This window comes from Diorhabda carinulata, chromosome X (assembly GCF_026250575.1).
Source record: "Diorhabda carinulata isolate Delta chromosome X, icDioCari1.1, whole genome shotgun sequence".
Classification (NCBI taxonomy): domain Eukaryota; kingdom Metazoa; phylum Arthropoda; class Insecta; order Coleoptera; family Chrysomelidae; genus Diorhabda; species Diorhabda carinulata.
In genome coordinates, this window is record NC_079472.1 from 6,675,031 (window position 1) to 6,688,264 (window position 13,234).

A 13,234-nucleotide genomic window follows, 5' to 3' on the forward strand; every position below is an offset into this window, starting at 1 on the left:
AAGTTCTGATAATCGTTAACATAAATTTTTGTCATGTATGCGAAAAGAACGATCCACAAATTTCAAGTTACTCAACGTAAGGTAGAAAAAAGGCATACAAAATAGGCATTCCATTCTCGTAATAGAAAAAACAATTCAGAATTAGATAGAATTCAGTATACTCAAAACTGAGATTTTCTCGAATATTGTTTATATCCAATATGGAGCTGACCATTCCTAATTTTATGAAGTTCAAACTCACTAGTTTTGAGAAAATTGTTTGTGTATGTCTGTTTTTTCATTATACAAGTTTTGGTACAAAATACTTTTACTTATCTTCAGGGCTTATTGTAAAAAACCCACTCTATCTTTGACTCCTCATTCATTCGCGGGACAACCGTTATGCATTACTTCGCGGAGGTAGAATCAACCTATACTGCTCTTCCATCACTTGCTTCTTGATTCTCGATTTTGCTCCTTCCTTCTTTCCATCTCCTCAGAGCGAATTTTCCTCAACACCTTAGCGGCGGACGTGCTCGTTGCTGACCAGTCTACGTTGATAATATATTTTCAGTCGTCCCTCCTACTTCTATTTCAGCTTCCCAGATGTAACAAAGCATGCTGAAGTGCGAGCATATGAGGAATACGTGACCCGCTCAGGTTGGGCAGTTCGGAGAATCTTCATATTTGTGTGTGGGGTGTGTATGCGTGAGTGTGTGTGGGTGTGGGTGTGTGCGTGTTTGTGTATGACAAACAAAATGTTTAGTCTTTGAAGGCAAAAATGGCTTGCAATTGCAAAAAACTTTTCGGTTAAATAAAAAAGATAAACTGTATCACCTGAACCAACTCGGTCTTTCATTTCGGTATATCCAGGCCCCAATTTATTAATGGAAGAATTCGTCAAGTGTCTAAACGGGTTTCTAAGATCATTGAGACTAAATTTATCAGTACCAAATCTTGCTAGACCTTCTCTGTACATGTAGATAGTAACGGGATGGTATGAAGGAATGCATACGTACAGTCTTAAATCAAACTTGTAGCCTCCGATTAATAGAGGCTTTTCGATGTATCGTTGAACTATTGTGTTAGTATCGTAGTTTAACTCACTAAGCTTCTGAAACAAAATGTATTAACTTCTTTTATTATAGAGCCACAAAGACAGCACATAATAGATTTTTTCAAAAGTATTTAAAATAGATTCATGCAATTTACAATGAAATTGTGAATTCAAGTACAATTTTCAGAGTGAAATCCTCCAAATTGTGATCTTTTCTTGAATATTTCGTGTGCCTAAATCTTATTTCCCCTGTTTTTAGATGTTTTCTTATCATCTTCTGATAACACACACGTAATAATGAAACACAAATTGTTCTTCTTCGCTTTTCTTTAAACGAATATTCGAATAAAGTGGTTTCGGCTATCTGGCAGAACATTTTTTATGAATTTATTCATTCACGCGGATTAAATTCTATGAAATCATTTATCTAAAAAGTTATACCTATTCCATATTGAAATCGCTTTGTGTTCATTTTAAATAATTAGCTTCTCTGTACATTTTTCTAACTCTTGAGCTACTTTCACGTTTTGAACATATTACCTATTTTCTTTTATCGTTTGTGCTGACTATCTATCAATATCTAGCATTAACTAAACGGATTGAGTCAGTAAAAATTTTGAAAATTGAAATAATTATGAATCTCCAATCTCTAATCACCCATACCCACCCTGAATAAAAATATTCCTCGTCCTTGGCTCTGAGCCACGGGTTTGCATATCCAAATTGGTTTGTCTTCAAAGTATTTCACATCATCTTTACTATGCGATCTTGCTCTACTGCATTCGGCTGCTAATTTTGTATATTCTAAGGGTAAATTATATCCATGTGGGCTGAAATAATTAAATAAGTTATTTAAAAGTAAAATGCATATTGAAATTATGGAAAATAATGGAGAAAAGAAATTACACTGAATATATCCACAAGATGGATTGTGAAGTATCTTGGGTAGATTTGAATTTTCTAATTTAATTATTATGTAAGTGGAATAATTGTACTATTGGAAGAGAGAAACAGCATCGGCTTACGACTCCCCATCTCTTTCCACTAGTCATTCAAATCAAAACTTATTAATTTCTTCTCTTGATGTTCGCACCTCTCAAAGGCGACCCAATTAAAATAGAGTAGAGAAAAACGGAGAATGATTTTTCTTTCTTTGTCAACAGTTTGAACCCACTTAAAGAGCTCCCTCCATACGTGACTCTATCTAATATTAGGTCTATGGAAATCTCTCTTAAAATTGATGTATTCTATACCTTCAATTTGCACTTTTTTTCAATTGGATGACTCAGAGCTAGATGTACAAAGAAAAAATCTCATATTAAGTAATTCTCGAACTTACCTGAAATCATATATGGAACCATATACTTTCCTCATACACCTTAAATATCTTACTAGATTGTCTTTCCTACATATTGAAGATCCTTTTGGAATGTGATTGATATACTGAAAAATACATTTTATCAGCAAATAAATGAATAAAACACACACAACGCTTGATTCACATGCACCAATCTACACCAATAAATGATACTTCGAAGTCATGAAGAAGCATATGCTTTATTTAATAGAAGTCATTTTGAAAAACCTCCTAGCTAGCTACACACTTAGCAAAAATGTTGCTAAATTTAAACGGGAATGTGGAGAACGCTTGAAAATTTGGAAGATTAGAAATAAGCGATGATTTAGAGCTCGATATTTTGCAGTTGTAAGAATACAAACCTTACGCAACCACAACAGAAATTGCTTCACAACGAAATGTTGTCAACTATTTGTTATCAACGTTTTCTAAAGAAAAACTGCACCTATACAAATCTCAACCTGTTCATTAACTCTCAGAAATGAACGAATATTTTCAGGTTGCAGGCGATGTTTTGTTTAAATGGTACAGTAAATTGAAACGATTGTTATTAATGGGTTCGGAAAAATCATTAGTGGAATCAGGAAAGAACACACACAGTGCCATAACAATTTGATGCTTGGTAGGAATCGTCAGGGAAACGTTTTTTGATCTTTACTCTTGTGTGGAATTCAACAGCCGAGCGTTATTTGAAACGTCTTCGTATGGCAGTGCTTCTAGACCTAATTGCGGCTTTTCCAAATTAAAATGATGGAGAAAACTTGAATCCCAGTATTTGGTTTCAACAAGTTATTGTATTACCGCATTATGGTGGATTGGAAGACATGGATCAATGGAGAGGTTACCTAGGTCAGCTCATCTTAGCCTAATGATTTATTTCTGCAGGTACAAAAGAAAAACCAACAATTTGAGTGCATGACATGTTTAAGACACAAATATTTTCGAATTCATTACAATTAGTTGTAAACCTTCGGAAAAAAAATTAAAAATGAATAAACAGAATACCAGGCTTAGAAAAGCTATTTTAACATATGAAAAGTTATCAGTTTCATTAATGTGAGCTTAATAAGTAATTGTTAGAGAGAGAGTGCTGCTCGTATTGGACTTAATGTGGCTTGACAAAATTAAATCCATAGCATCCAACGTCACCACTTCGTTAATCAGATTTGTGCCTAATTAGGTCGTAAAATATAGTTAAGAAAATTCTTATTTCCTAATTTCTTTCAAGTTCTTTTTTGAAAAAGCCTCGTGTTTCGTTGCGTTTTATAGGATATATTCTCCTGCTTTGTGATATCTTGTATTATCTCATTCTGAGGGAAGAAAAATCAGCAAAAGTAGGTATCTCAGAATCAGTCACTTCTTCTCCACTACTGTATTTTGCATTATTTTGCTTGATTGGTTACCAATGAGGAATTAATCTATATAGTTAGTAACGTGATTGCTTAATGCTGATTAATAGCTCGATCATATTGAAAATTCAAACTAATATATATTTTCATATGAACTTCAAGTCCCGTTGATATTTCACAGTAGATGGATCTTCGCTACAACCCCAGAAACAAAAATACTGTCACAAACATGGAATTTATTAGATGAACTTGCTTTCATGGCTATATTCCGCCCAACTTGTTGTAGATACACAGGTCAAGCTGAGTTATTGCTTCGTGCGCCGTATTCACATGATTATACTTCCGAAATTTTAAACATGAAGAGATTATGGCAGTGAAAAAATTTTGTGGACAGAGTGTGTCTAGTTAAAATGATATTATGTTGTGAAACCACCCTTGTACAAATTGTCAATTTGACACTCATATAATTATTTAAATACGATTGATAGTAAATTTTTTTCAGAACTTATAATGTAGGAGGTTATTCTACTCGCTAAAATTGGTTCATCCTATCTCGTGTTCTTGAAAGTTCAAAGGAATTATTACCTGCCAAGCATATAGATTTCTATGGTGGCTGATAGGAAACCCCGAAGTTCTCCACCACAGATTCCAGCTTTCAGTATCACCGTTATACTCTCGCCAACCTCTTTCTAGACAGACCTGTAACAAATTGATAGAAAAATTGCTTAGGAGATATTAATTGACTGTTTGTAAAAGCTTTTGTCTCGCAAATTAGTAATTATATCTTATCGGGTGTTTTTACATAGTCAACTTAAAATTAATTATTAATTGATTAGATACAGATACATACTCATTGTTTTGCATAGAAAACTCATAGGAAATGCTTGTTGAAAAAAGAAGTAGCTATGTTGGTGAAACTTTTCGATACTCACATAAAATACAGGGTGATTCATTTGAAAGAAAATAATGTATTGATATTTTGATTGGTCCCGTATAAGATTCAATAAATATTAACGAAACAAATAATTTTGCAGAATTCTCATCATTAATTAAATGCTTTGGCCGCAACATATCTCCAAATTCTCTCTTATTGTACAGGGTATTGGACGATTTTTATGAAAAATTGGTTATATCTTTTTAAATACCTTGTAGAACATGTCACACCCCCTTATTATTGTATTAAAGAAGTCAAGCTAATTCCAAATATGCAATAAAATATAGGGTGTTCCCATCGAAAAAATGTAATTTTGCTAGAGAAACGCTTTATTGACAAAAAATTGTTACAATTTGTAGACAAAAGCTTGTAAAAACTGATAAAAAAAAACATATAAATAACTAAACAAAGATACAAATATAATAAAATTTCAATATACAGAAGAAAACCACGATGAGTAACAAAATTATAGTTATAAGTAATAGCTAATAATTAGTATATAAGTACATAGCAAAAATTAAACCAGTATGCAGCATGCTTGGAATTAAATATTATTACTAGAATAGAAGTCTTTTATAGAGTAGAAGGCCCTTAAATTATTGCGGAATGCGGGAAAAGATGATATCGATTTGATTTCAATTGGCAAGTGATTGTGCATTTTTTTGCATCATAAAATAATGAGCTCTTAACTAATTCTGAACGTGGAGGAGGTAGGCAAAAAATCGTGATCCACGTTCCTAAGTGGATAGCCGTGCAACGACCTTCCTGAAATTGAAGAAGCGTGCTTACGATTTAGATAAACGGATTCAAAGATGGATAACGATGGAAGAGTAGGAATTTTTAATCTTTTAAAGAAGTCCCTGCAGAGAGCCTTGCTGTTTAGTCCGAGTAAATATCCATCTTTTGTAGTTTGACGATTCGCTTAAATTGAGTCCCATCACATGTAACCCAGAAGGGAAGGGCATATCGGAGCTTCAACTCAATAAGGGCATAATAAACTTTTTGAGAGGTAGATAAGTTCAGTTCTTTGGAAACTGATCTCAGCGCAAAACAGGATGAACTTGATTTTTTAGATAAGGCGGCAATATGTAACTCAACGTCGGTGTTATTTAATGTATAGTTATTATATGATAAAACTTCAGTTTTAGAAACATTGAGACACGAAAGATTAGAATCGCTCCTTTATTTATGGGTAATTTGGCCACTAGATATGTCGATATCGTTTATAAACAGAAGAAACAAAATATGACCTAGTACTGAGCATTGGGGCACTCCACATTCTATCGTTGAAGACATCGTTGTATCAACCATTACACGCTGACTTCTGTTGGTAAGGTATAACTTAGTAAACCGTAGTACTGCAATTTGTTAATTAGAATATTATTATTAACACAATAGAAAGCCTTAGAAAAACCCTAAAAGTAGTTGCAGTGGAGCGATGGCTGTTTAGGCTAGTATACATATTATTTAGGAGGGAGGATATGGCATCATTTGTGCATTTTTAATTTGAAAAACCAAACTAATGGATAGTACTTTTATATTTAAACAGAAATGATTAAAGTCTCTTTTTGACCAATCTTTCTATGATCTTATATATGACACAGGATTCTGGAACAACTTGTTATATGTAAATAATTTGAAAAGGTGAAAACTAATGAATGAATGAATGAATTAATTTTCCAAAGATACGCAGTGATCTTGAACATAGGAAGAAAAGTTTTGCGTATTATTATGGAGCAGAAAGGTATGGAAAAAACAAAGTAATAGAAGTAATGTTGGAGGGAGAGAATGTGGTGAAGATGATAAAAAAGCAAAAGTAAAATGGCTGGGGCATAATATATGGAGCGGAGTGAATGCAGAGCGAGAAAGATAGACCGAGGATGAGATTTTCTTTGTATAGTGAAGTCGTATGTTCGGTAAATCAGTAGTTTACGGAAGTTGAACAATATTGTTTTAAAGACGAATTAGAAATGGTAGAATATCGATGAGAAAAATATATTATCATTATTAGATAATGAATTAGAAAGTATTTATGATTTTATCATGCTCTTCTTCATTTAAAGAGTTTTTAATCACAATACGGGCGAAATAAATTTATACATATGGTATCTTACTTACGTAATTTATTTAAACACTCACTATTAACTAACAATTACACGCTAAACTATTCACTTATACTTAACAACTAATTTATACAAATACACTTTTTAGTTGACTTATCACTGATCCGATGCGATCAAATTGTTCAATTACTCAAAGTTTATTTTAATAGCAATCATCACATTTTAGAAACCTCAACTCCCAAATCTCTAGTTTGTCGTAAACAAGCAGAAATGACTTCTTAGAAATTGTCTCTTTAAAATACGAAGTGACCAGAATCCAAAAAATTACCTGGTGCGTCTACCAAATAGCTTCGGCAACATATTGGATTAGGGCCGGCTTTTCGATCTATACCAGTGGACAAGTTTTTTGATTAATTTTTTACCGTAAGTGCGTCAGGAACGGAGTGAACGTATCAGCCATAAACGGAACATTTTCTTATAGCAAAATTGGTAGTTTTCCAATCGAAGGAGCTTTGTGCAACTCAGTGCCGCATTATGCCGTATAATAGATGTTCCAATGGAATAAATTAGTTTTTAAATATGACAGTATAGTGCATTGGTCTCAATTCAGGTTTTCGAGAAAAAATATTCAGTCCTGGCAACCTCCTATTCCTAATAATAATAATACACTTTTTAAATACTAAGTGATAATTGTATATTGAATATTGATTTGAACAGGGGTTGTCTCAAAACATAATGAAGAAGACATGATGAAGAAACATGACCTTTTCAGTCTCTATAAAAATATTTTGATAAAGACTGAAAGTAGTGGAATCTTCAATATTATATGCTTTTAAACAGTATTTTAATTGATAGAGATCTAAAATCGGGATAATTTATTAACAGAATATCAATAAATACACAAACCATACAAATGAGTGCGCGTGTACAAAAGAAAATCCTACATATCATATTTGTTCCAAAAACTACGAAAAATAATTTCAGAATAAGTTAAATGTAACTAATGAAATTTTAATTTAATATAGATGTCTAGATAAATGGTTTTAATTTAGAAATAATTTCAAGACATCCATTAACTATGCCATAAATTTACAATACATACCATAAAACGTCATCTTAATGAAAATGACTAACGTAACTAATTTCTTTGTACATATAATCGTCCTTTGACATGAAATGTTTTACTATGCTTCTATGGGAGGGATATGACCTATTTTTGAAACATTTTCTTCAAGCTGACGACACCATTATATACATGGTGTCCATTTGAAAACACACCACTTGCAGAACTCTCGACACCTATAAGAATAACAGATTATTTTCTTTCCAAGTACTTTCCAGATATGTTTTATAATATATTTCTCCCATTTATTTATTCCTTCTTCTTTTCTTATGAGCTCATTTGAGAAAGTTAAATCAGTTCCAAAATGTGAATTTGTACACACAGTGTTTCTCAATTACCTGTTTATTTATGCACTAACACCAAATACACTAAACTATGCTCGAAGCACTAAACATAGTATAAATAGTATGTCAAACTGAACGAGAAATAATTGCACGATGAGATTGTTCTTTCCTCCGTTCTTATGAATTTATTACTGATTATTTTAAGTATTGTCATTTTGTATTTTTAGAGGCAGAAACTTTTATTTTCATTTTGTACATTCCCTTGTAACATGTCAATAAGCTTGTTACGTTCTTAGTTGAATAATTTTTCTATTTCGTTAAATAATTATTTTGACGCAGTAGCCACTCATGTTTTATAGCCACTTTAACCTCAAAAAACATCAACTTTTATGGACTTCTAACATTATTAGAATAAAATATAATAGAATATTAGTCTCGATTTCAAAATGTACTCTTTATCTACTGAGCATACCAGACATTTATTTTCACGCCAATTTTAGTGAATTCTATTAGTTACTTTTTATGTTCGTTGCTTTGTAATTGCCAGGTTGACGTTAACAACTAAGGTAACAACATCTAAATCACTGCATTATCAACAGGAAAATCCCCACAACTCTTATCATAACCTAGACCACAGTTGAGACCTGCAATCATCTTGGCTTTCCACAGATTTCCAGCTTTTATCTCTGCTTTGTATTTGATGTTTTCTAATGTGTTTTATTAATATTCAATTAATTGAATTGAATTAGTTCGAAGGTGTTTCCAACTATCTCTAACTGGAGCCAAATACTGCTTCCCACGGAAGAGTCTTCAACTGCGTACCTTGAAGGTTACATCCTCTATAGTTTAGTGAAGTTTACAGGCAATCTAAAGACTTCTCTACAATTCCTCAAGAAGTAGTTCTCTGAAGTTGATGCTTTGAATTATAATTTCTTAAGTGTCTGATAAATAAAATGTGTCCTCCACTCGAAGCTGTAAAATGAAGCAATGATATTCGGAGATAAACTAAAGCTTCTGTGTGTAGGAGGGTGAACCTGAAGTAGGTCTATTAGCTATTGGCACCATGTCTACCTCCAGTGTTCTTTGCTGTAGAAGAGTCAAAGTTCGTTTTTGTTATTATTCGTTATCTAGTCTATGTTTAGAGTGATTAATTATTCAATGTTTGTAATTGTAATGAAGCTTTAGATAGCAAATTCCACCGTTGCATGGCATACATCAGTACCAACATAAAATATAACTTATATTTAAACATTGTTTCAGAGATATCCATCTAGAACTTGCAAATTGCTGAGTATATACGCTTTTTAATTGCATTGTTCCGAAAATATCACATTGCAGTACACCTAAGTTCTATTTAAGACATGTTTTGTGCACGGTAAAGTTTACAAAACGGAAACAAACCATCATAAAAGAGTTGACAACTCCTGCAATGGGAATCCTGATACGAAAACGTCAAGGTTACAATTATATGTTGCGTGTAGCTAACAAATTTATTGAAATCGTATGTATACGAGATATTCATTTAATCAGAGTATCTTTTAGAAGGTTTGCGTGATGGTTATGTAGTTAGATAGGTACAATAAAAAAATTTCAAGAAGAAACGTTTGAATAAAATGTATATTTACTTTTTAATTATTATTTTACTCCATTCATATATACCAATAAAACACTATTTATATGGAAAAAAGTAGGAGTAGGAATTACTTTATACGTACTACAGAATGGATCATTAATTTTTGCATTTTTGGAATTGCTATGAATAACAGAGAACATTTTCATTTGAATAAATATTCATTTGAAATAATAAACAAAATTGTCCAAGTGACCGCCATTTCGCCGCTTTCGATCCTGAAACCTGTTATTAGATTTTCGTAAACTCTTCGACAGATCTGTTTCCCAGTTCTTATCGACTGCTCTCCTATTGGGATTTTATTTTTATTTTTATTCGAGGAGGGAATAAACACTTGACCCATAGACGTAAGCCTGAAGTATGGTAGGGTATAAGACAGAATATTAGTCTTGATGAAATGTAGTACAGATAAAATTTTAGTGTTCCTTATTTCATAGATTAATAAAAAATGAAGCTTCTTCTCATGTAACTTTTCATCAGTAAAGTATTTTTTACAATATAATAGAGTGCCTTCACTACAGAAACCTATATAAAATAAAATCATAAATTTATGGCCATTTATTGAGAGGGCATTGTGCAGAGCTGCACTATTATATTATAATACCAGGCATTTTCCTTATAGTTTAGAAAAAAAGTTTAATTTCATTGAATTTATTTTATTTTAATATAGGGTAAATATAGTTTAGATTATGTATCAAGGTAGGTTAGAAATTTTGATATGATGGGACTGTAAAATTTTAATCTCAAGTTACTAAATGATACAAAATATATTGATACATATATTACATTTTATTTATTACTAGATACTCAATTTCGCTAACGCTACCATCTTGGGTAGGTTCGAAACTATTTGTGTACTTTCATCTATAAGAGTTCTTAATTTTTTTCACGTGCTGTATACAATTTCTCCAGTTTACAGCCGTTACATTTTTAACTTTCGTCCTTATCAACTAAATCACAATACTGTTTAAAGTAGGTGTATACTGTATCAACTCGAACAATCGTATTTATTTGAAAAATTATTTACAGTTTTGTATATGTCACGTTCGCACAAAAAGTCTTCTATTTTCGTATTTATTTACACAATTTTCATTCGTGGGGTGAATTAATAAACACTGATTCTCACGTTCTCAATTTTTTTGCACACTATATACTATTTATAATAATTCACTTATAAATATCACTTTACCAATTCGTTCTATTCACTACGACTATTTATTTAAAACTGAACTAAATGTACTTCCACAACTACTTATATATTCTGAATAGAATTCTAAAAACTTCTAGAAAAAAAACACAACACAATGAGTAAATAAAATGAACTTTCCTAGAAATTATTTAAAACAAATACTGTAAATGAACCTCCTGTTATTATGAAAAGTTCTAAGGGAAATGTCAAAGGCGTGTCCGCCATTTATAACAATTAGTTGAAAGGCGCCGTGCGAATTCGCCAAATTTTAAAATTGCATTGTAGCTGGACAGGGCCGGCCTAAAGACCCATTTGGAGAACTTCTTCGTTCCATTATTCTTCTGACCACTATGGTAGGATGCATTACCTATCAAAATTCAGCTATTTGGTGGTATATTCGATATGTTCGGTAGTTTGAATCAAATCGTCTAAAACTACCGCGCTTGTATCCAGGCTGGACTCCAGAATATTCTTGGCTGCTACAAACAGACATGTAGAATATCTATTCTTTCAAGTTTTTAGACGGAGCTGTCTTGTAACATTTTTTTGAACCATCAACTTATCCATTAATGGTTTATCATGGGTGTTGTACCAAGTATAATCGTTTGGTTTTCCGATCTAGCGGTATTTATTTTTTCTAGAAATTCCATTCTGAGTATTATCAAGCGCCGTGACTCCATTATAATTTGCCTTTTGTTCATGCTTTGAAATAGAATTCTCAAACACCGTAAAGTTATTGTTCTATCGAATTAATCACAATTTTCCAAACGGTACTTTCAGGGATGCTCTTTCAATGGAAAATATTTTCCTCGCTCTGCCTCAATGGGCGTACACTCACGCTGTTTGGTAGAAATTTTGAAAAACACTATCGAATGTTATAATACACACTGTTTTATGGCTCGAAATGAACAGACCCGGAAAAAGGCGTTCGATTCATACATAATCCGACCCTGTTATAGTCAGTTATAAATATAAGGGTAGAGTCTATTCTATTGTATCATATTTATTAAAGAAAGGCACTTTTTTAGATCGTGAAAAATTCTATGTTAGTAAGAAGTTATTCTTTTATTCGTATAATCATGTTCAAAGCCTGGAAAAATTACTGAGGTATGTGGACCGTACTTGCTCGAAGTTATCGAATTTTAAGTTTTTCTTATGTTTGATTTATGCTCGATAGGTTATGTTATGCTCATAAGAATTGCTATAATAATAATTGTAGTATTAGTATTCTATAACGAAATGTTCTCTGACTACCCCTTTTAGATATATATCCCTTAAAAGGAGGAGACTGAAATTTTTTTCCTAAAATTTCAGTAATGCTAGAAACTTCTCTCGACCTCTTTCGTTCTTTAGGCGAAAATCTATGTACAGTTTGGCAAATATAGGAGTACATGAAACGTACGAAAAGCACGAAGTTAAAATAAGAAAGTATTCAGATGACAAAGAGGGTAATATGCGCGTGGTGAATTAGTACGGTAAATAATCAAAGTACTAAATTCTGTCCTCCAGAATAAAATATATGTTCTATCTCGGTATGCAGTAAAAACAGTAACAGACTCAATAGAACTGACAACAGTAGTCAAGTATACGTGCTTGAAGGACCGTACTAATCCCTACTACCATCATCTAGTAACGCGCGTTGACGAGCGTGCCTATGTCACATTCATTACTGTATTTGCTAAAGTGTAGACCAATAAAGTGGCATCTCATTGACATGTGTTATAGTGGTATTCAAATTATCAGATCGCTTGGACATCGCATTGACCCATATTTTGGTAGAAATTTAATTACTTTCTTGATATGTATTTTAAACTTTTTAGCCCATCTTCAATATTCAACGTAAAGTATTTGATGGTTTGCGCTTAGATCACCTTGGATTGTACAGCACAGGGTCGTTTACTTGCGTCACGGTCTTCTCGCTTCTTCTTCTCCTTCTGTTCATTTCGTATTAATAGTCATGCCCGTTGCTACGAAGTTTCTAGCTCAAGATTCAATCAAATTAACACTTGTACACTGATTGATATTGTTTTATCGGTAATACAAACGAAAAAGAGGACGAGTATTGACGTTAAAATTATTACTTCTATGAAATTCAAACGGAGCTCGCGTTGTTCTCCCGTGTAGGAATACATCGTGATCAATTTATGAAAAACAAGGAACCAAGGGAGAGAAGCACCCTCCTGTTTTTCGCGGTACCTAGACCGATTGCAAAGGTACTTTTCATTTGAACTACATTCTATTGATAACGTTTTGTTATTTAATTGACAGT

General features: G+C 32.5%; 1 protein-coding gene across 4 annotated transcripts in view; it reads right to left on the bottom strand.

Annotated features, from left to right (window-relative positions):
• Window positions 1-13,234, bottom strand: part of LOC130900752 (probable tubulin polyglutamylase TTLL2) — a 42,127-nt gene that overhangs the window by 13,768 nt on the left and 15,125 nt on the right. For 3 of the 4 annotated variants that reach the window (XR_009060215.1, XM_057811603.1, XM_057811602.1), the window contains 4 exons: window positions 4,328-4,441; window positions 2,376-2,479; window positions 1,704-1,866; window positions 817-1,093 (listed from right to left, as the gene is read on the bottom strand). Coding sequence is in view for 3 of the 4 variants with exons in the window: in XM_057811603.1 (XP_057667586.1) it covers window positions 817-1,093; window positions 1,704-1,866; window positions 2,376-2,479; window positions 4,328-4,441 (658 nt within the window). In the remaining variant the exon portion in view is untranslated. The remainder of the gene's footprint in view (window positions 1-816; window positions 1,094-1,703; window positions 1,867-2,375; window positions 2,480-4,327; window positions 4,442-13,234) is intronic. The other variant, XM_057811605.1, reaches the window with a different exon arrangement.